The 24,801-nt window shown below is 37.2% G+C and overlaps 1 protein-coding gene across 6 annotated transcripts in view; it reads left to right on the top strand.

Annotated features, from left to right (window-relative positions):
* LOC119798542 (LIM and calponin homology domains-containing protein 1-like) overlaps nucleotides 1-24,801 on the top strand; it is a 107,445-nt gene that overhangs the window by 65,174 nt on the left and 17,470 nt on the right. For 3 of the 6 annotated variants that reach the window (XM_038308066.1, XM_038308057.1, XM_038308073.1), the window contains exons 6-13: nucleotides 3,140-3,250; nucleotides 4,453-4,651; nucleotides 8,812-9,070; nucleotides 10,941-11,204; nucleotides 14,993-15,316; nucleotides 18,488-18,605; nucleotides 18,710-18,867; nucleotides 20,402-20,882. In XM_038308066.1, the coding sequence (XP_038163994.1) occupies nucleotides 3,140-3,250; nucleotides 4,453-4,651; nucleotides 8,812-9,070; nucleotides 10,941-11,204; nucleotides 14,993-15,316; nucleotides 18,488-18,605; nucleotides 18,710-18,867; nucleotides 20,402-20,882 (1,914 nt within the window). The remainder of the gene's footprint in view (nucleotides 1-3,139; nucleotides 3,251-4,452; nucleotides 4,652-8,811; nucleotides 9,071-10,940; nucleotides 11,205-14,992; nucleotides 15,317-18,487; nucleotides 18,606-18,709; nucleotides 18,868-20,401; nucleotides 20,883-24,801) is intronic. The other 3 variants (XM_038308078.1, XM_038308084.1, XM_038308093.1) reach the window with 3 other exon arrangements.

The raw sequence follows: 24,801 nt of genomic DNA, 5'->3' as shown, positions 1-24,801 counted from the left end.
AATTTGAATGATTAAAACACAGCTAAACATATTCAATTAGGCCTCGGAAGTATTGCTGAAACTGACGTTTTAGCAATACTTGAAATTTCTCAATTTTTGAATTGAGAAAGCTTCCTGGAGAGGTGGCGAAACGTCTTCAAGTCTTGGAAACCAAGTCCAATGGATTTTTTTTTTTACTTTTACGGAATGACTATGACCTGGATGACTGAGAATCTTCATCAGCAAGAAAATATGCAGCTGTTTTAAAAAAAGAAATAGCTAAATATTACATTTACAATCAGATTTTTAATTAAAGGGGGAAAGGTGGACTCTATGCTTATGTATGACTCATGTTTAGAAGCGACACAGAGGAGAATAAATCTGCTCTACGACTACAGACAGGCTGCAGCTGCTGCGTCAGAGTCCCTGTGTCTTGCTTAGTAATTGTTCGCTGAAGATTGCAAACTCACAAACAGTGTCAAACAGACAGGATAATGCCACTAAATTGGTGGCTAGCAAACTCTTTAGAGGGGTCTGAAACAGTCATAAGTATATAGATAAAGCCGCTTAATTGGTAACAATGCATAAGTGGTTTCACTGTTCATTTTTATACTGCTGGGCCAGCGGGGGGGCTTTGCCGAAGGCAGTTGCATGATAACATGAGGTCGCACTTTTTGACACTCCCCAAAAATCCTGAAACACCGGAATATAAAACCCATATTTAATCCTAGTGCAATATTACGTATTGCATGACTTTTTACACATGTAGAAGAATACATTTATCACATCTCTAATGTGTTTCAAAAAAAAATGTGAATCTTCTTTACACAGCCTTTAAGATAAGGATTTGCCACCTTAACAGAGCCAGTGCTTGTTTAGGGTAGGGATATCAGCTACTATTGACATCTTATTTATCCATTTACAATGAGGAAGATGAATGTTGCAAAGTCTGAAAGCCAATGACCCAGTGGAATTCTGGCCATAGAAATGTGGGATTACCTGAAAACAAAAATAAGATTTAAACAGACAATATTTGTTAGCTTTTAATGAATATTTTCCATAAATCACCTCTTACTACAGATAACGGAATCATTACCTTTAACACTAGAAATCCCAGAGATACGAGAATTTTCATCAGCCTGCCGTCTCCCCGCAGTACTTATCAACTCATGAATCCCTTTTCAGATGTAAATTAGCGCTGTGGCTGGAGAACCATTCCACCCCCTTCAGTTTCGGTTTCAGCTAAAGTCTCTCTCTTTGAGACTGTTTTACCTGAGAGCAGGGGGGGGAATCATATTTGTAATTAACCTCTCAAAGCGAAAATTACACTGGTAAAATCTTTACCAATATAGACATATTAGACATCGTTGGAAAGCTTTGATTCTCCACAATTCAACCAACTAGTTCATTTGATGGACACAGCGAGCACCAAAGAACAATTAACACAGATATAGCAGCATGTCAAAATGTAAAGATGACAAAGCAGTCACAACAAGCAGTTGCTGTTCAAAAAATACCTATTATTTTCGAGAATAAAAAACCCCAACTTTGAGTCATGTTTGAACTGATGCAGTTTGGGATTGATGCAGCTCGGGTGTTTTACTTACCCAATTTTTTGGGCTTAGAGTTCGTAAGTTATTTGCTTTTCCATTTTGGTATGCAAAATAGGCGAGAATTTCCCAAAATGAGCTGGATATTAAGAGGTTAAGTTCACTGTGGTTCACAGTAAATGACTCAACTGGATGTTGACTTCACTCTAATCACCGGGGCCTTCCATTTGCTTGTCTTCTCTGTGTATTTGAATGGCAGAAGCTGTTTGCATTGACAGTGGACGTGCAATAAACACATTAAGCCTGGCTGAGCCCTCTTATCACTGCCTCCCCTGTGGCGTGCAGGTTGACATGGACACTGTAAATATAGCAGGAAGCACCCTGCCAACAGTGCTAAAGGTGCAGCCCTGTGTCATCTCAGGCTTAGACTGTATATTCAGCATTTTGCACATTAATCTGACTGCAAAGAAACTGAAATGTGTGCTGCATGTTTTATTTTCTCATTCACACTTAGTTTGTCCATTAGTGCAACTAATCAACAGCAGAGTTTCTACTTTAGCAGTTTTTCTCTACCTAAAAGAGTTTACTCTGATCTAATCATTTATCTAATAAATCACAGTGGCTACTCACAGGTCAGAATATGGATCAGAGAGGTGTGTGTAGCTGGTTTTATGTTCCCACAAAAAAAGCCTTGCTCTTGTTCTGCTTTCTGATGCTTCTGGTTATAGTGCCCGCATGAGTATTCAAAGATTATTAACCTTTTTGTTTTTAAGATTGTAGCTTTCATTTTTAGGAAGCACTGCACAAATAATTATTTTAAACTATAAAGAAGCAATTTTTGTATTGTTAAGCATATAGTTCAGAAACTCATGCATTCCATTTTGATAGTTTTTTTTATACCATTTGGTTTAATTAGATATTCATGCATTTGCTGAGGAGTGTAGACCCTAGAAATGGATATAAACAGTCATATACCTTAATTTAAAGATCTGTTGCTACTTTATAATTTTTACAGAATGAATTAAGACTTAGAAGGACAAGTGTTAAATCATTTTCCTTGGTGCTCAGAGGTCATTTAACCAAAATACATACCGGTAACTGTCGGTTCATGCACCACTTTTTTGAGTATTTAAATGTTCATGCCAGCCATGGCTTGTTTCATAGTGCTTAGTCATCAACTCCTGGGGAAGTTTGTGGTATTTCCCACATTAAAAGCAGACTATTTGCATACCTGCTCTGTTATTTATTTGTTTACTTTATAGAAAAATGTTTATTCAAAGCCACATTGGTTTTATTAGACATACAGTGCGGAAAATAAGTATTTGAACACCCTGCCATTTTGCAAGTTCTCCCACTTAGAAATCATGAATTGGTCTGAAATTGTCATTGTAGGCGCATGTCCACTGAGACCTGATCTAAAAAAAATAAAAAATACAGCAAATCACAATGTATGATTTATTTTAAGTATGTATTTGCATGATACAGCAGCAGGGTTTTCAAATACTTCTTTTCCCTTCTATATTATTCTGACATATTTCATGATTAATATAATTCCAACATGCCAAATATTACCTGAATTTTGTAATAATTTAATCTGTTTCTACCTGCAGGTTTTAATCACAATCTACTGGCTCGGTCGTGCTGCCAACAGCTGCACCTCCTACAACGGGCCCACGCTGGACCTAAAAGAGTTTGAGGGCTTGCTGTCACAAATGCGAAAGGTCATTATATTATATCATATTATCTTGTATTACTTTAAATTACATTAAATTGTATTATATTATAATGAACAACAATGGTAATAGATTTAATCATCTAATCAGTTCCTTGTACAGTTACACTCTTAATTCTGCTGGTTATCTCTGTAACTATGGGGAATTTCATTTCTTCTGAGTTGATAGCCACAAGCTTTTTCTTGCTGTCACCAAATGACCATCTAGTGTGGCATTAAACGATATAAAAACAATCTCTGCTTCTTTTTTTTTTTTGGAAGTCCTGGAAAATATTTGAGAAATGATCTCAGAGAGAGAGAATAGCATCATCCACCTCAGGTCTGGTCACGACCTTCATAAACCAGACTGCTGGAAATTCTGATGTTGCTGTCCAGAAGGACAGAGAAATGCTGGAACTCTTTATACAAATCTTCCTGTGACTATCATTCACAGTAATGATGTCATCCTAGATGAAATTTTTCCACACAGTGACATCCGTTCACTGTCTGTAAAAGAGAACAATTACTGCCAAATAAGCAGAATTAGTTTACCAGATGTTTACACATTGCTTATGGGAGAAAAGAAAAAAATTCCATTAAATAAAAAAAAAAAAAAACGCTGATATAAAAGAGGAGTATATTAAAAAACGTTGTAGTCATGCTTTCCAGTGGGTTCTAAAAAGGCCTACTGAAAAGCATGAAGCAGGTGGATGTTTTTCTGACTGAACTAGCCTGAAGGAAGCTCTTATATCTCTAAACATTCTTACATATCGAAAACAGATAAAGCAAACGTCAAACACAATACCCACACACCATGGAACCTTCAAGAATACAGAGATTTATGAAGCTGTATGGCAGAGCTTTCAGGGGTCAGGAAAAGGAAGTCATTTGGTTGTCAGGAAAGGTCTTTCCCCACCTTCCATTAGTACCAAAGACACATTTCAGCTGGTGGCAGAAAAAAGAGAAAGGTCACTAAGGTGAAGAGAGAGTAATGAGCAAGGATGTAGGCAGAAGATAATAGGGATATTTTAAAAAGGTTGTTGACTAAATAGACGTGGGAGGGCTGTGGAGTTAGCTGAGATGCATTATGCAACATTCACATTCTGTCTTACTTTCAATAAACTGAATCAAACACCAGTTTAATCTATTTTTCTTTTGAGTTCAGCTGTTTGAAAAACTGAAATGCATGTGTTTACACATTCTGTAACTTAGGAGGCAGAGACAGTAGAAAGTCCTCAACGCAGCATTCGGGACAGCGGCTACATTGACTGCTGGGACTCGGAACGCAGTGACTCACTCTCTCCGCCACGCCACGGACGAGAAGATTCATTCGACAGCCTGGACTCCTTCGGCTCGCGCTCGCAGCAGACTCCGTCACCGGACGTCCTGGTCCCACGCGGCAGCAGTGATGGTAGGATTTCATCCAGCCCACACTGTTTATATAGTTCTTCATATATTCTTAAAAAAAATCTGCAGAACTAAATTTACTGTGAAAGCAAAGTCTTAATGTTAGAAGCTCTACCTTCTATTTAAAATTTAAAAAACAAGTTTAGAATAGGGCTCTGCAGTGGGTAGCACTACTGCCTTGCAGCAAGAAGGTTGAGGGTTTGATTCCCAGCCCAGGGTCTTTTTGCATTGAGTTTGCATGCATTGGTTCTGTCAGGGTACTCCGGCTTCCTCCTACAGTCCAAAAACATGACTGTTAGGCTAATTGGCTTCTCTAAATTCTCCTTAGGTGTGAGTGCGTGCGTGACAGCTGGAGATAGGCACCAGCACCCCTCGCAACCCCACTTGGGATTAAGCAATCCAGAAAATGGATGGATGGAAGTTTAGAATAATAGAGCAAACAGTTAAGCTTTGCTGTCTGTTTGTGAAGGGGTACAGATACAATTTTTACATTCTAAAAAGGTGTCTCTCTCCTTAGAGATTTAGATTTTTCTCTCCTATCATATTTAAACATCCCATTTTATCAAACAGCAATGTCTGCAATGTCTGATAAGCCGACTAAGTACAAATGAAGTGCAAATGATGAACGAAAAAAAGTACATTTTCAAAAAAACTGTTATTCCTTTTTTACATCGTACAAGAGGACTTTTTTGCTTCTGGAACTTAAAAGTGACCCAGATGTTAAACAGGCCATGTTCACAGCACCTCATTTAGATTTCATTCTGTTTGTTGATCAATAGAGATTCACTGATCAGGTTTTTTGAAGCCATTCAACAAAATCAATGTCTGATCCCAATATTGCTGATCACAGATTACAGCATCGAATCTATGCATTTTTCATGCCAGCAACATGCCATTCTACTTATCAAAGTTAAATGGGCTTTAAGAAGAACCTGTTTTTTTGTGCTTCCGAAGAGGTTTCTGCTTGTGCAGCATCCCTGTCTCATTCCATCGCAACATGATGTTCTATCGATTGTTATATATCGGTGCATCAAACACCTGTTATCATGTTAAACTGTCAGTAGGATGTTCTTCTTAAACGCTGAGCTAGTTTTCCATCTAGTTTAATGGGGTGCACCCTTTCCAACAAGCTCAAATTGTGACTCTAGGCTCCCCAGAATGTTTTAAAAAGTGTAAGATGAGATATTGTTAATTATTTTTTGCTTTTGGACTTTCCCAGTAATTTAACCCATTTTTTCCTATTTGATTTCTATTGTTGAATCATAATTAGTGACCTTCAATGGGGCAAAAGTGTCCTGTCTGGCGATGTGGCAATAAGAATAATTGTCTTGATGCAAAAAGAGAGCCCCACAGATTTTGTTTTCACAAGTGCAGCAGTAAGGCTATTGCCATAGTGTTCCGCTTGATTTATGCATATAAATTTTTGCATTATTAATCATGCAGGGAGTATTAAGTTTTATGGACATTGCAATGTAAGTAGAACAGGAAAGGAACAACAGAAAGAAAAAGAGAAAAGATTAAAGAAAGAGGAGATAAAAGGGGAGATAAGAGGAGTTGTTCACGATTCTTTCATGACCTCCTGGAAGAGTTGTTGATCTGCTCTTTGAGTAGTTTTGGTAGATCCCTCTCTCCTCAAAAGCTTGCTTGCTTGCTGTTCCAATTTTTTTTTCTCCATCATTTTTTATTAGGATTGTAATAAACACACAGCTGTGAAAAAATTCAAAAACAGTAGCAATATCAAGGCAACAAAACTATTCACTGCCCTGCACATATGAATATATAAAAAACATGCAATCAAAACCTGCGTTCTTGCCTCTAAAATGTATTGTATATTATATGAGAGGTATGCATTATTTCTATCATTGACCTTATAACTAGACAGTACATGTTATTTAAACCTCAGAGTAGCTCATGTTTCCTGCTTAAATTACAAGTTATTATATTTATTTTTAATGCAAAATGGAACCATCTTCTAAAGCCTAAAACTCTTCCCTCATAAGCCGTTTGTAAATTATTTCCTTATAAAGTTTAACAGCAACATAAAAAAGGTCATTGTGAAAGTGTACTTTCCAAGGCTGTGTGGGAAATTCACAGCACCACTTGGCATCCTGTTTGTTTCTGTTTTGAGGAAGAGCAAAGGAAACTCCTGTTATCAGGCTGTAGCACTCCTAATCTAACATACTTGTTGACATTAATTTTCATTGCAAAACAAAAAAAAAAAAAAAATGCAAAACAACAAAAAAGGTCAGAGGTACTTTTTTGAAGAGGGGAAAAATGAGGTCTTGCAGTTGAAAGGTCCTGCATTCTGAACTTCTTAAGAAAGCACAATAAACAATCACATGTTCTTCCACAAAATAATAACATACGGAAATCCCTCACCAGCATGAGAGGCCCTGTTTTTTTCCTGGTTTATTTTATTTTTATTTTTATGCTTTATGTGCTATTTTATCTGGTATTTTGATGCATATTGAGTCTAAACGGTATTTCATGATGTAAATAAGGAGGAGCTTTGGTTATAGAGTAGAGGATAGCGGTTGTCTTTACTGGGCTTCTTGCTTAATTTACCTCTGTATTAACCCCCCACATTAATCTTCATATTGTTACATTTCATATTTAAATACCATTGGGGGTTTCTGTTAGATAGATTTGGACGTCAAGGGATAAGAATTAGATTAAGTGAGGGTTGCTCAATGAAGGTAAAAATTAAAGTCTGGTTTAAAATGTTTACTCTGCTCATCTGATTCATAACTTGAAAAATATTTTTTTCTACATTTGAAGCTGCAGATTCTTAAGAGCAAATCTGCCCACTTTGCACATAGAGAGACTAAAAACTGCAATCACTCTTTTTTTCTAAATAGCTCAATTGTTTGAACAACCTGACTCTCAATTTTCGGCAGTCATGCTCTCCTAAGCTTGTTTTTGCAGCCACTTGCATGTTTTCCTAACATCCACTTTGGCACAATCCCCCTCTGCTGAAGAAAAACACAGAGCATTGTGCTTCATCCACCATGCTCAAGCATGTGCGTTCTGTTTTAAGTGACATCATTAGGTTTCCTCCTCGAACCTAGCATTTTGCATGTAGGCAAAAAAAAAGCAGAGTTTCTTTATTATGGATCCCCATTAGCGACAGCTTAAAGGAATAATACACCCAAAACATGATTAGCCTTCATTTTCTACTCACCCCCATGCTGAACAACACTCTGGAGTACTTTTTTGATATCTCAAATGCATCTGGAGATCTGGGAGGCTTCTTGCTGTCTGCTGACATTCAAATAATGGAGGTCTATTGTGCCCGAGGCAGAAAGGTCCATAAAAGTCCACAAAAAACGTGTCAATATTCCTCCATACTGCTCGTCCAATGTATTCCAAGTGTCCTGAGAGGGTAGCATCCAGAATTTACTCGAAACAAAGTCATTTAGAACGTTTTTAGAGCATAAACAGTAGTGTATAGGATTTCCTAAAAGCGCGTTCACGAGTCTACGGAAACCACGGCAGACCAAACCAGACGAAAGCGCGCATTCAGCTCGGCAAAGAACTCATGCTCTTACTCAACACTGAAGTCCTCAGACATTTTTCTTTCGTTGTTTCTTTCTTTGCACAGGTAAACAGCACATTTCTTCTTCTACGCTTGCATTATCGGCAGAGCAGACGCTGAATGCGCACTTTCATCTGGTTTGGTCTGCCGGCTTCCGTAGCGTAACTAAAATCAAGACTTTGACGAGTAAACATGTCCCATCATGAAACATGAAACAATGTGAAAATTTTATAGGGTATGAACACTTTAACAAGGTGCCTAAAGCAGGATGAAGCAGGATGATTACGAAAACGGGTTCTGACTTTTTTTTTTTTTATTTCCTTGTAATTGTAATTTGCAGCCCTTCATTACATTATGATAATAAGAATCAGATTGTAAGTATGTAGGAAATCTGCTGGAACATCTTTAACATGTTTTTAATCTGTCATGTCTGCTAAGGATTTATGAAACGTTTTACCCTAATAAAGCAAATGTGTCCCTTGCCTTAACCACAGGATAGATTAAATCCTGATTTAGTGTTAAGTAAGTGCTTTCTTCATAAAGATAAAGGAAGTTGCATGGCCAGGATTTTCCCAGCTGTATATTGACAAAAAAAATCTTTCTTTTCACATCTCTTTGGCACACCTTAGACCATGGCAGTGACTCAGAGTCCGACGGCACACCTAACAGGAAGATGCCGGACCTTCACAAGGACGACATGTTGGCGCGTCGCACATCAGTCACAGAGCTGCGGACTGCCATGCCTTTTAACCAGTACCTACCCAACAGGAGCAACCAGAGCGGATATGTTCCAGCTCCACTTCGCAAAAAAAAGAATGACAAGGAAGATGGAGGGCGCCAGACCTGCAGTACTGCAACCTCACCTGTAGGAGGAGACAGACCTTGTAGGTAAGTGTCAGGAATCAAAAAGAGCTGAAAGAGGGTTACGTCTTTAAACTTCATGACTGAAGAAAATGCATTAACATTTTGTTCAAATAATAATAAGGTATGTTTATTCTTTGCAAATAATGTTAGTTAAATTCAATGATTTATACATTATTATTTTAATTTAGAGTACCAGTTATCAGTTTGAAAAACAATATGGATGAAGGAACCAAGATTGCTAATGTTACTGACCGATCCGGAAACAAATATAAGAAAGCAAAGTTCTTGTAGCTGCATGTCCAGATGATCTTCAGGTACATCAGAATAATGATATATACCATCAAAAGGTTCATGTATTTCAGTGATTCCATTCATATTGTAAAACTTGTATAGATTCATTACACACTTAATATTAATTTGAATAATTATGGTCTAGAGCAGAGGTCTTCAACGTTTTTCAGGCTAAGGACCCCTAAACTGAGGGCGAGATGGAGCAGGGACCCCCTAATTATATATATTATATGAAAGTGTGTTATATCAAACTGGTCCTATAGTCACTCTATTACAGATGGAGTAATGTAACTATATTATTTCCGTCCAGGGATTATTAAAGTATTTCTGATTCTGATTCCTGGTTGATGGGACAGGTGTTGTGAATGAAACGGTGCCCCAGGTGAAAGAGCTTCTGTGTGTCGCTGAATGTGTGCATTGATGACTGAGAGACATCTTCTGCCTCCATTTATCTGTTTACTACACTGTCTTGAATCAATGTTAATGTGGATTTGAAGACATTTCAATTAGTGGAAAAAAACTTCACTTTTGCAAACCCCATGCAGTACCTCTGTGGACCCCCTAGGGGTTGCGGACCCCCTGTTGAAGACCTATGGTCTAGAGCTCATGCATATTAAAAGTGCATTTTCAAAATGTTTGCATATAACCTGAAAAAAAAAAAAACATTTTAACACCGTCAATGAATGTAAAGTTTTGTTCACAATAATTCCTGTTTAAAACTATGAAAAAAAAGTCACTAACACACATCACAAAGAAGATAAACTACAAAAGGTTATTACAAGAAAAGATAATGTTTTTTTTGTTGTTGTTGTTTTTTGGAAATGAATAGCCCAGAGTTTTACAGTGAAGTCACAGAATCCAGTGGAAACTCTCCACAGTCAGTGATGGTTCCTGGCATCTGTTATCAATGCCAAACATAACAAAACCTTTCAGCTGCTGACTCTTTTTCTCTGTTTCATTTTTCTTCTGATTGGACTGGATGATGCGTATTTTTATTGACTTTCACTAAAGCAGGAGTTTGAACTATGCTGCATAGTTCAGCATTAAGCTGCTTTAGTTCTGAATGGCTTATTGGAATATATCGGTATGCCATATTAACACCAGTGAGCACAGGGTTCAGACATTTCATCACAAGTTTCACATTTTTTCTTACCCACTGGATTCCTTTTTATTCTTTTCTTTTCTAACTGTTGTGTTTATGACCACCTGATTTGACTAAAGCTACAGTTTAGTGAAACGCGTCATCATTTTAGTTTATATCTAAAGATAGCTCTGATGAAATGCAGATAACTGATTCAAAGTAAAAAAAATAGAAATTATTTTCAGTCAGTTTTACAATTTGTTTCAATTGCCCAAAAGTAGAGAGTTTTTTCATACCAACGTGTGTGCAGTTTGTTATGTGAATCACTCATTATTTGCTGCTAGTAGTCCAAATTTATCATAAATTCATTCTTTCTTTTCATGTTTGTCCTCCTCCTGTCTTTCCCTCCCTCATGTCCTGTGACCATGACATCATAATACTCCTCATGTCACTCATTTTCCTCCAACCTGATTATGTGCTCCTATTTTTTCCAATGTGTGTTGCAAATGGATGTTATGAAAGTCCAAAAGAAAGCCCTGTCTTAGTCCTCCCACTTAGAGAGTCCCATAGCCCTTCTCCCACTCCACACATTGAACCACAGATTCAAGAGAACAAGAGCGAAGACGATGAGAGGGATGTAAAGCTGAGTGCTTCCTCACCTTGCATTGTGATCCATGCTGTGGGAATAAGAAGGAGCAGTGAGCCTCTACGATGTGGCCTCTACCAGGCCAACTCGGAGCCCCCTAGGGAAACCATCACTCAGCTAAAGGGCACCTCTGAACAAAGGTCAAAATCCATATCCTAAATTCCACACCTGATTCTGATTTATATTTCCTCTAATTCTCTTTTGATATATTTTTTGTTATACCCTTTTCTGATTAAGCAATCATCTTAGACTGTCTCTTAATTTTTCTTTATAAATATTTAACCAGAAATATGTGTTGAAAAAACATAACAGTTTCCCTTCTGTTATAATGTTTAAGCCAAAAATGTAGCCATAATGGCCCATCATCATTTAGTGGTTTGTAGAAACGCTTTCAAGAGTCTAACCTTTCAATTCAATTCAGTTTATTTATACAGTGCCAATTCAAAACACGTCAGCTCAAGGCACTTTACAGTTTAACCAGATCATACAGTCAAATTGATTCAGTTTTCAACCTGAGAAAAACCAGTTGATTGCATCAACTCATTGACTCAAACAATTCCTCACACTAAGCATGCTTTTAGTGACAGTGGAGAGTAAAACTCCCTTTTAACAGGAAGAAACCTCCAGCAGAACCAGCCTCAGTGTGAGCGGCCATCTGCCGAGGCCGACTGGGGTTCAGGAGACAGAAACAGAGATCCAGTAAGAAGCAAAGATACCTTTATCACTGGAGAGAATCTGGAATCAAACCTTTTTTTAACGTCTCTTTGCTTTATTAACATTTGGAGACATTTCTGTGTCCTGCTACAGTCATATCTCAGCTTGCTGGGATTTAAGAATACTGTCAGGGTTTTTACATCTGGATATTTATATTTCAAGTTTTGGAAAACTGTACATAATAATTTCAGCAGATGTAGATCTTTTAAAAAACAATATTTAGTGTTATCCATCGACGTAACCATATATAGTTCCTATTGGTAGAAAACAGTTCCAACTTTCCTTTTTTCTTATCTGACTACTTTACACTGCTGTAATTATGAGATTAGATTTTACACTATAAATCCTTTTCAGCAGCTTAACTATTAGCTAAGAAGTTTCTGCGCAAATTCATAGCTGGTTGGGACACAGAATGAACATACAGGCTTTTCTTTATTGAACCAGACAAAGTTTGTACCCAGTGGGCCACCCAGAGGCCATAAATTAGGATTCAAGTTTGAAGCAACAAGGTGGGGATTATAAACTGCAAACTGAATTATGAACTGAAACATTTCTTACAATCCCAGCTTGTTCCAGGACTGGCAGTATTTTTATTTTTTTTTTGGAAAATAACATTTAAGGGCTCCTAAGTTATTTCATAATCCGGCCTGTTTTTTCATGTTTTTTTTTCTTTTGTTTTTTTTTTTATAGAAAAGCCAACATTTATTTTAGTCCTGTTGGTTTGTTGTTATGAGGAACCACCCCTCGGGTTCCTTTTTTTCCGTCTTTTTGGCACAGATGTTAGGGCTTTGGTTTACTCTTAGAATTATAGGAATGTGTGTGTTTTTTTTTAAGGACTATGTGTTTTAAGTGTGCTTTAAAAAAATATATAAGATGGAGCTCTTGATAATGATATTTACACTTAAACATTACTACATTTAGAGACCACAATTATTTTTTATTTGTTTCCATTATAAGCTTTACTAAAAGTAGATGCCTTAAAAATGTGTCATTACAGTACTTTTCAAGACTCCCTGTTTTTTAATAGTCAAACTTTTGTATGTTTTTATATCCTATATAAATAGCAAACACACATGGGTATTTGTTAAAACAAAGGGAAATTTTGCATCATATAAAATTTCTTACCAATATAAATCTGAAAAATTAGGCATTCATCTGTATTCAGCCTGCTTAACACTAATATTCTTTTTTTTATTATTATTTCAAGACCAGTAGTTGTTTCTTCGTGAGTCAGTCTGTGTAAATTGATATCAGCATAAATACGGTTGTAACGTGGTGGTGGCAGCATTATGCATTGGGAACTTTCTTACTCATTATTTTTGGAATAATATTAGAGGAATATATGAATATTTTTCACATTGTACCATAATAGCTATTTATCCATCCATCAATTTTCTCCCGGTTGCTCCTTTAGGGTTATGGGAGTGGCTGGTGCCTATCTCCAGCAGCCTATGAGCAAAATGTGGGGTAGTCCATCGCATGGCAGCACAGAGACACACAACCATGCACACACACATTCACACCTGAGGACAATTTAGGGACAGCAACTAACCTAACAGCCATGCTTGAAACAGGGAGAACCAGCCCGGGGTCTTTCTGCATGGCAATTCCATGCAGAAAGACCTCGGGCTGGGAATTCAATCCAATACCATCTTGCTGCAAGCAACAGTGCTACAAACAACGCCACTGTGCAAACCACAACTTATATTTATGTAGGGATTAATTTTACAAAATCCCAATCCATAGACTTTTGATCTGGAAAGGCAACTCATTCTACTGCACAATAGCACCACCAACAACAATACCTGAATAGTTTTCAAATATGTTAACTAACTCAGTAACAGCTATTCTGCTACACATTAACCTATAGAACATACATAAGAGGTCAAACTGGCTATATTAACATAACAAGCCAGCAATTGCACAAAGCCAGTTAGCACTTTCCCCTAGCCATCTAGTTTTCAGTCCACAATTGTCTTTCTTCATTTTTTTTCAAAGCAGTAATAGTAGCAGTGCAGAAACTAGTATTTTGCACGTTTCTTTCTCTAAATTTCTTTTTGAAACTGAACACACAGGACACAAAATTGAGAGCAGGGATTGCACATAGTGCTTTGATGTTACTTTTGTCCAAGATGCATGATTAGTTATAAGTTTAGAGTGAATTTGATATTAATACAGTCAATCCAGCAAAGGCTGCAAGGATGCAGAGGTAGGCGATTTTACTAGATTTGACTGAAATCATGTAATATAGAAAAGCTGGACACAAATAATATGTCCCTACATGTTAAGGGTGGTTACAGACTGCAATGTGTGGCGAGCACTCCTCTAATTTATGATCAGTGAGGCCCTCACTGATTGGTTTTGGGCCATACATCAGCTACAAAAGTTAAGCCTTTCTTGCTTTCTTGCATCACATCGCAAGCATCTGTGTGCATTTTGATGTCATTTCCAAATTTTGCCCATCGCTTTGCTGGAGGAGGGCAAGTGACTCTCACCTTATTGCACAACTTCCATAGCAAATGAAAGGAGAGAGAGCAAGTTGTGTCTGCACTGAGCCCATGAGTCTCAGGATCATGTAAATTGAAAAAACATGTAACATATTCCAGAAAATGCTTGAAAGGCACTCTAGTGGCAATCAGTTTCTTTTGAAAATATTCCAATTTCAAAAAGAAATTTGCAGGAACCAAATCATTATTTTTTTGTAGATGTTCATTAAAACAGCCATCAGATAAAGTGTGTGCACCTTTAAAAATGTGGCCATGAGCCTATAACTGTACAATATGTGCAGACAAATCCACACATTAAAAAAAAAAAAACAGCCTGCACACGTGACCCGCCCTCAGGATGTGAGGAAATGAGGTCTTCTTCCATCCCTGACCCTGAGCAGATTAGGTCTGAAGGCCGGCCCTCTCCTTGCCAGCAGCCGGCCACTTTCTCTCTCCACACTTTGGTTTAGAGTCCAATAAAAACTTCCAGCAAAGTAGCTGTTCAGAAAACAGTAACAAAACAAGAAGTGTTGAAGTGACTTTGGTTTTACTGGCTCCAAGCTGTTTTCACATCCCAGCTGCTCTAAACAGACCTGTTAGCATGCAGTGTTTTGTTTGATTTACGACCTCACAACCGTTCCATCTCAGGCTGCTCCAGAGGAATGCTGTCTGATTATATAGGAAGATACGAAGCAGCCAAACGCTTCAGTTTGCTTTGCTTTCTGCAGTGCTTCAACTCGCTCGTGCTCAGAGGACTTCTCCCAATACTTCGCGACTCTCTCACCAAACACCACCACTTCTGCCAGGAAACGTCAGACCACAGTAGACCAGCAGGTTGCAGGAGTTGCAGGTGCAGATGGGGATGATAAATGGATCTGTCAAATGCTGACCTCACCCAAATATGCTCCCAGTTCCTCTGATTTCCTTCCTGTGCCCACTGCCATGGCAACCACTTTAGCAAGAGCAACTGATGCAGGCAGAACGAAGGAAAGGAGTAAAAGAGAAGAACCAAGGGAGGAGAAATCTTGTTCGGACCGTATTCCTCCAAGAACGTGAGCTGAGTCGTTTTAATCTGATGCTTTGGACTCCATCTCCTTAATTTGCCTTGGTAGCTAAGGGATCTTTCTGTCCAAAGATCTTAGAGTGCCCTCTCCATCAGCATGATGTTGACCTCAGTGTGCAGTGCCCTGATTGGATTATGACCTAAAAAATGCATGATATTCTCTGCATACACTGGGATCAGAGCTGCTGAGTTTGATTAGCAGAAATACAGTTGCACAGATAATGCATGAGAATGGAAAAATTAATTTTGATTTCTTTGCTTGTTTACTTGAAGAAACAATTGAGGGTTATGCTTTTTGTATTTTGAGGGCATCAAAATGAGGAACAATGGTTGATTTTATATTGAGACACATGTTATTGAGACAGATATTATCCCATCTGTACCAAACTCTTTGGCAGATTAATGATTTACTAAAAAGTGCCATGTGGTGAACAGACACTGCAGAAAAAAAAAATCTGGTTTTGATTTGGGGAATTCTCTAAATTTAGTCTTTACTTTGCTCCAACCACAGGCCACAGTTCTTTTACACCAATCCACGATAACAGCAGCAGCTGTGTTTAAAAAGATGTGAAAAGTTTATGGATTCATGGGAGTCCATAAACGGTCTGTAAAACATTTGGAGCCACATCTTTCAAGTTGTTCATGTGCTGATTAAAGACGCATGAGCTTTCTTTATTTAGCTCTTCTATGCTAAATGCACCTTTTTCCCGCTGGCTCTGTGTTTTGCTTTGCAGTGCTGCAGTTTTATCTATATTTTAGAAAACAGTGCCCTCTTGTGTTTGGTTTAAGGCTTCTATTATTTTGATATGGGATGATTTATCAAGCAAACATTACAGAATTTTCATAGAATATGAATATGCTATGAAATTTAAATAAGATTTAATAGAATTTTTCCTGTCTTCAAAGACTCAGTTCTTTATTTCTCTGCTTATTTGCATGAGAAAATCAAATCTACTTCTTCATTAATCTTAGTGTTGTCTTTTTATGCTCATTCCTCTGTTTTTTAGCCACACAGATAATGTCTCAGATGATTCACAGTAAGTTGCATCTAGTAAAGCTTAAATGCTTTCAGTCTGCGATCAAAGTTAATACTGAAGTCCTCGTTTATTGCCAAAAATCAATTTTGGTTTCATACGGGGGAGATGTTTTGAGGGGATTTTGGGGGGTCTTGCAGTTTTGAGTTGATACCTTTTACAGATTAACCCAGAAAATGATATTTGAAAAAATAACATTGGATCCCCATTTGTTTTCTTTTTTTCCAAAGGAATTACATTTCATTTTATTCATTTATTTGACAGGGACACTATACATTAATTAATGTGGCTGCAAATGCACCTGAATTAGAATTTTCATCTGTTGTCCCTGGACAGATCTTTAAAATTGTCTACCTGAAAACACAACAGTAAGAATTTTACAGTTAACATTACAAATATAAAAATATAAAGATATAACTCTTCAAATTTGGTTGACAACTCTTTCTTTGGTTTTACAGTGGTTATATTACCCCATTCTTTTAACATTTACACAGTGCGATAAAATAATATGTATCATAATCAAAATTCCATCACAAAACAGAATTTTGTGCCAGATTTCTGACCTTAGGCTTTCTGTGTCTATAACAAAAAGATAAAGGTCTTCACATTTTATGCTGCATATAACATTACATATTAACTGCAAAAAGGGCTTTTAACATTGTTGAAGCTATATCCCAAGATTTCGGCCTTAATGTGACCTTAGTATTTCCAAAGGACTGACATTATTTCCATTAACAGTATTTATAATTAAAGAAAATTAAAAGGTTAAGTTTTGCCGTACTTTCTTCGTGTTATCTGCTGAAAGTCTTGCTCTCTCTGCCTGAAAGAATGGCATACATGCCTTAACGTGTCATAGAAATCGGCACATGGAAACGGCAAAAGGGAACAAATAGTGTTGTTTTACTGCTAAACACAAACAGAATGCCAAACTGTTTGCTATGTAATTTTTTAATGAAGATTCTAGAGAAGTTATCACTATATATATATATATATATATATATATATATATATATATATATATATATATATATATTTATCTATATCAAAATAGCTCTAAAGGGATTCATTTTTTTTAAAATCTTAAATATGAGTGTAGTCTTATTTGATGTCCATAATCAGCATTTACTATTTTCCAGTGATTCATTATATTTTATAATCTACATATCCAGACGTTGGCTATGGATACATATATTAGACCCCTGATCTAAACAGGGTTCTGTTTAGATCAGGGATCTGTAATCTGCGGCTCTGAAGCCTCAATTGGCTCTGTAGACACTTGAAAATGGATCTTTGTAACTTTGGCTAAAAATATTGAAAAGCCAGCTCCTTTTTTGGAAAAGTAGAAATACTCACTAACTAGTTGCACTGAATTTCCAAAATAAATTGACTCTAAATTGAAAAGAAATATAATTTGTGATCTTTTTATATGCTTAAATTGGATTTCAGCAACCCAAAAGGTTGCAGACTTTGTTTTTTTTTGTTTTTTAAAGAAACCTAATAAGTTTCAGAAACTGAAAAAAATGCTTCCAAAGTCGAAAGAAAATCTTCTTACAAATTTTTTATTAAAGTTTATCAGCATCATTCAGAACTATGACTTTTGTAACCTTAAAATGACAAAACAATGGCCACAAAATATTGTTCCCTTTTAAAGTACTTTTTTTTTTTACATCTCCGCGCTTCCTCTGACTTTGTTTTCAAACAACTTAATTTATTAAAATACCTATGACCAATACCTATAACCTTGACCAGGTTTTATTAAATAACACCCACACCAGAGTGCTGTTGGTAAATGTAACCTTGATGCATTTACTGATCAGAAAATAACTGAATGTTGAATTTCTGAGCTGTCAATATGCCAGTTCTTATCCGGTAAAACTAAAACCTAAAATGCGACATGAGAGAAAGAGGTTTTGTGGCTCAACAATTTCCATAGACACAGAAAGAAGTTTTATGTTTATGTTTGTTGGGAGTTGTTTATAACACTTAATTTAATTTCACTTGTGCTTATTAGGTGTTTTCTTTCCGGCTAGAGAAGTCGAATGTAGATGTTTATTAACATTAAGTCTAAGCTGCATTATTTAAGGTTTACTCACTATGCATGCTCTCTGTCTCGCCTTCTCACACAGGAGTGTGAGTATGAATGACATGCGTGGTGAAGAGGAGGCGCCACATAGTCACGTCCGTCATGAGCGGATGCACAACCAGTACAACAGAATGAGAGAAGACGAGAATCACTGGCAGGAGGTTAGTGCATTAAGGTTCCTTCTTCCATCAACACCTCTTTGACAGTGTTTTTGCAAGCTGCTGAGCCAGGTTGCATCTGATCTGTACGTATCTGTGCCTGTTAGGACCTGGCCCGATGGAAAAGTAGAAGGAGGAGTGTCTCTCAGGACCTGATTAAGAAAGAGGAGGAGAGGAAAATGATGGAGCGACTGATGTCAGGAGACGGATATATCTCTCAAAGGAGAAAAAGCATCAAAACTTACCGAGAAATTGTGGAAGAGAAGTAGGTTACACCCACACCCGCAGCACAATGATTTATTTTCCCACAAAGGAAAGGTTGTTATTTTGTTGGATTCTGTAGACTGACACAAAGAAACACAACATCTTACATCTGAAATGTAAGGCAAGTGAAACATGATATTATGTTTTAGTTCAAGAAAAAAACAAAAAGATTTTAAAAATGTTGCTTGCATTTAACCTCCATAGACCCATCTTTCATTGGTGTTCCAGCAGCAGATCATTTGGGGTAGTGTCTTTACTGGTATTGTTCTATGAATGAAAGTAATACATATATAGTAGGGATGCACGATATTGGGATTTTGGCCGATATCCGATATGCCGATATTTTAAAACTCATGTAGCCGATAACCGATATCGATACCGATGTTAAAGCTGGACAAAAATAAGTAGTCATTGAAAATAGCAGTTTTGTTATCCATTTCTGACACTTTGAAAAATAATATACTCAAATATATTTTCATATGCTGATATCAAATTGATTTTTAAAAACGAGGTATCGATCTATTTTACTTTCAAAATCTCGTGAAATTTCATCGTTCTGCTACAAACTCTCGTGATATGTTGCAAATTCTTGTGAGATTTTGTTAGTAAAATAGATCGATACAGCGTCAATATATCAACATATAAAAATATGGCAAAATGACATATAGCAATATTTCATTAGTAAAAGAGATTGATATGGTGTTTTTAAATGGCAATATATCAGCATATGAAGATATTGTGATATTTTAATGTATCAATATTTTTTCTCTCGCCTTTAGAAGTTTTTAAGTCTGTAAAAAAGAAGTTTTTGAGGAAGAAGAAGTAGTATTTTTTTTTTTTAGACTTTAGAAACTCAGAAGCTGATCAAATATCGGGTTAAATGTCGGTGGGGTGGCCGATGTCCGATATTCAGTTTTAAGGCCGATAGAGGCCGATACCGATAGGGGGCCGATTATATCGTGCATCCCTAATATATAGGATCTAATGTGGGTTTAAAGCGATATAGGAATGAAACTATATAAAAACTTGCTTTGAAATTTGTTCTAATTCAGTCAGATTGGATAGACAGCATCTGTGAAAAGGGATATGAACTTGATGAAGCTGTTTGTTCAATAACAGCTTAGGGGCCTGAACACTGCTGCATACCACAAATTTGAAACAAGTAGGATATATATATATATATATATATATATATATATATATATATGTATGTTTAATTACTGTAAAAAACAAAAGAAAACATTGAGAAATAAATATTTCCACTCTCACTAATTATATATTAGCAGTCTGAATGCTTTTAGAATCAAGTTTACTTTTTATTATTTTTATTTTGTACTTCGATTTAGACAGATGCTGTTCACTAATCCTAAACCTTTTTGCCATCTTGTTTTGACCATATAAAGTAGGAGACAAATAAACCAAATAAAACACATTCTTTTTTAATTCCAAAGGTTTTAAAATACCAAAACATTCAAGTCTTGTGTTTTCCAGTTTTTAAAATGGTTTACATCATAAAACATATTATATTCTTTTAGGGAACGTCGTGAAGAGGAGCTACGAGAGGCTTACAGGAAAGCCAGAACTCCAGAGGAGGCATCTGCTGTTCTCCAACGTTACGCCCAACGTTTCTCCATCAGCGAGGCCGTCCTGGAGCGCCTGCAGCTGCCCAAGCTTCTAGACCGCAGCGTATCAGCTGATCCCTCCTTTCACATCTCGCCCCTTTCCCTCTCGCTCTCCTCCTCCCCTACAACCCCAGACCCCTTCGACGAAGACCCCAGCGGGCCCCTGAGGTATCTGCGGCAGCAGTCAGCTCCACTGCCAAGGTTTACATCCACGCTGGAGGCACAAATTGAAGAGTTTCCCAAAGATTCAACCTCACTTCATCGGCCTCAGATTCGCTCTTGCTCATCTGAACCGCCATCCACCCGAGCCCTGTCACCCAAACCCGTGCCTTTGCTGTCACCCAAGCCTTACTTTCAACCTCAACAGTTGGCATCTGAAAAGCAGAGTAGTAAGGTAAGACTGTCAGGAAAAAGGAAACGTATAGCACTAATGTATAGATTTAAAAAAGGGTTGCCAGCATTAAGAAGGGTTTCAGCTACGTGTTTCAGAAAGCTCATTCTAACCCATCTTTATATTTTGTCAAATGTACACTACCGTTTAAAAGTTTGGGGTCACATTGAAATGTCCTTATTTTTGAAGGAAAAGCACTGTACCTTTCAATGAAGATAACTTTAAACTAGTCTGAACTTTAAAGAAATACACTCTATACATTGCTAATATGGTAAATGACTATTCTAGCTGCAAATGTCTAGTTTTTGGTGCAATATGTACATAGGTGTATAGAGGCCCATTTCCAGCAACTATCACTCCAGTGTTCTAATGGTACAATGTGTTTGCTCATTGGCTCAGAAGGCTAATTGATGATTAGAAAACCATTGTGCTATCATGTTCACACATCTGAAAACAGTTTAGCTCATTACAGAAGCTACAAAACTGACCTTCCTTTGAGCAGATTGAGTTTCTGGAGCATCACATTTGTGGGGTCAATTAAACGCTCAAAATGGCCAGAAAAAGACAACTTTCATCTGAAACTCGACAGTCTATTCTTGTTCTTAGAAATGAAAGGCTATTCCATGCGAGAAAGTTCTAAGAAATTGAAGATTTCCTACAACGGTGTGTAGTACTCCCTTCAGAGGACAGCACAAACAGGCTCTAACCAGAGTAGAAAAAGAAGTGGGAGGCCGCGTAGCACAACTGAGCAAGAAGATAAGTACATTAAGCTGATGAAGGTTCTCAGTCATCCAGGTCATAGTCCTTCCGTAAAAATTCAAAAAATATCCACTGGACTTGGTTTTCAAGATTTGAAGACGTTTCGCGACCTCTCCAGGAAGCTTTCTCAATTCAAATGTCTGGATCCGCAGTGAGTTTGAGTCTTATATGGACAAGGCCTTGTATTGCTTGGAAACATGCAATGGTAACCGATGAATGGGTCGTTTAGTTCCATCGTTAGCCTGTAATATCTGAACCTGTCTATGATCCCCAGAATCATAGACAGAATCATAGACAAACTCACTGCGGATCCAGACATTTGAATTGAGAAAGCTTCCTGGAGAGGTGGCGAAACGTCTTCAAATCTTGAAAACCAAGTCCAGTGGATATTTTTTTAATTTTTTTGAATTTTTACGGAATAAGTACATTAAAGTCTCTAGTTTGAGAAACCGACGCCTCAAAGGTCACCAACTGGCATCTTCATTAAAGGAGAATTCCGGTTTTTAACACTTTTAGCCCATTTTCTGTAGTGTCCAGGATGAAATCGAATGATCGACACCAAAATTTTGACAATTGGTCCTGTCTCTGCTTTTTGGCTCATTTAGAATCCACCCCTGGCTGCTTCAGAATGGCTTCCATAGTGCATGTCCGATAATGTCCTTAAAACAACCTTAAACGTTCTTTTTTTTAAATATGCTACTCACCGGGTCGTCAGCGCTGTTCAATGACGTTCCAAAAAAAGTTTCGTAAAGAAAAAACGTTCCTGTAGTGTTTTATTTAGCATTTTGTAAATCCCATTGAGTTCTGTTGGAATAGTCAATATTCCCCTCTGACGTCGAGGTGCTAACGTCTCTGTTAAACACTTTAAAAAACTCTGAAAATGGAATACGAAAGGTGGATTCTTGATTCTCGACGTCGGAGTACACAGAGTGAAGCGAAAAGACTAAAACTGTGTAAACAGGCCCCATTTCCGTTTCCGGTGGCAGGGGAATATTGACTATTCCAACAGAACTCAATGGGATTTACAAAATGCTAAATAAAACACTACAGGAACGTTTTTTCTTTACAAAACTTTTTTTGGAACGTCATTGAACAGCGCTGACGACCCGGTGAGTAGCATATTTTAAAAAAAGAACGTTTAAGGTTGTTTTAAGGACATCATCGGACATGCACTATGGAAGCCATTCTGAAGCAGCCAGGGGTGGATTCTAAATGAGCCAAAAAGCAGAGACAGGACCAATTGTCAAAATTTTGGTGTCGATCATTCGATTTCATCCTGGACACTACAGAAAATGGGCTAAAAGTGTTAAAAACCGGAATTCTCCTTTAAATAGTACCTGCAAAACACCAGTGTCAACATCTACAGTGAAGAGGTGGCTGCAGGATTCTGGGCTTCAGGGCAGAGTGGCAAAGAAAAAGCCATATCTGAGACTGGCCAATAAAAGAAAAAGATTAAGATGCGCAAATTAACTCAGACATTGGACAGAGGAAGACTGGAAAAAAGTGTTGTGGACGGATGAATCCAAGTTTGAGGTGTTTGGATCACAAAGAAGAAGTTTGTGAGACGCAGAACAAATGAAAAGATGCTGGAAGAATGCCTGACGCCATCTGTTAAGCATGGTGGAGGTAATGTGATGGTCTGGGGTGGCTTTGGTGCTGGTAAGGAGGGAGATTAGTACAGGGTAAAAGGGATTCTGAATAAGGAAGGCTATCACTCCATTTTGCAACGACATGCCATTCCCAGTGGACAGCGCTCGATTGGAGCCAATTTCATACTACAACAGGGCAATGACCCTAAACACACCTCCAAATTGTGCAAGAACAATTTAGAGCAGAAACAGGCAGCTGGTATTCTATCGGTAATAGAGTGGACATCGCAGTCACCAGCTCTGAACCCCATTGAGCTGTTGTGGGAGCAGCTTGACCGTATGGTACACAAGAATTGCCCATCCAACCAATCCAACTTGTGGGAGCCGCTTATGGAACCATGGGGTGCAATTTCTCCTGATTACCTCAACAAATTAACAGCTAGAATGCCAAAGGTCTGCAATGCTGTAATTGCTGCAAATGGAGGATTCTTTGACGAAAGAAAAGTTTGATGTTAAAAAAAAAAAATCTTATTTCAAAAACAAATCATTATTTCTAACCTTGTCAATGTCTTGTCTCTATTTTCTATTATTTTCACAATGTATGGTGGTGAATAAGTGTGACTTTTCTTCGAGAACACAAAGTTGTTTGGGTGACCCCAAACTTTTGAACGGTAGTGTACATAATTGGTCAATTAAACTGTGATTCAGAGCTCTCCAGCCACAGTGGTTCTCAAAAGTCTACACAGACCTTTATGTTGCAAGGTTTTTGTACAGTGCAAAATAAGACCGTGATCAATAATTTATATGTTTATCCAAAAATAATGTAAAATCAATATTGTTCAGTTCACATAAATAGTTAATTTAACAGATGATTTGTAAAATGGAATGTCTACGCTGTTAAGCTATTCCAATTCCTTTATGTCATGATTAGGAGGCATGCTTTCACTAACAGTAAAAAAATAACAGCCTCTTTGGGTTTCAGCCAAAAAGTGAATGGCATATTCAAAATGTCTTCCACTTTAATAAAAAATCTTTTTTCCATGTGACCAAAAGTAACCCCAGACCATGATGCGGCCACCATCATTGCTATAGGATTTGGTTGATGACAGTTCCCTTTTTAATAAAATAACCTATTGTTCAGTTACATTTTATGCAGACAGATATTTTATATCATTATATTATATATTTTTTTCTATATTTTATTTTTTTTTCTGTTTCTTTTTTTTTTTTTTATAAAAGTTTATCATTTTAATTGGTTTATGTTACCAATGTTCTGGAAGTAACATCCCTGGGCTTGTTGCTCTTGACAGAACTGTCATGAAAATGACTTGATTTGTATGAAAACCAAAGACTTCTCTTTTTTTAAGAAGTATTTAATTTTAATTTCTGTCTTGAATTTCCCTTTATTCTGGCAAAAATTCACAAGAATTCATTTATATAGTTTAGTGTCATTTCAAAGAATATGCATGATATTACCAGATCCACATGGAGATTCTTGTCAGGAGTCACAGCTTGAATGCAGTCTCTGTTCGCTATTGACTGAAGAAGTCGACAAGTAGGACCCCTCTCAATGT

The sequence above is a fragment of the Cyprinodon tularosa genome, unplaced genomic scaffold (assembly GCF_016077235.1).
Source record: "Cyprinodon tularosa strain WSP-4 unplaced genomic scaffold, ASM1607723v1 ctg117, whole genome shotgun sequence".
In the NCBI taxonomy this organism is placed as follows: Eukaryota; Metazoa; Chordata; class Actinopteri; order Cyprinodontiformes; family Cyprinodontidae; genus Cyprinodon; species Cyprinodon tularosa.
Note: the sequence above shows the minus strand (reverse complement) of the source record. Positions and strands in the feature narration are given on the sequence as shown.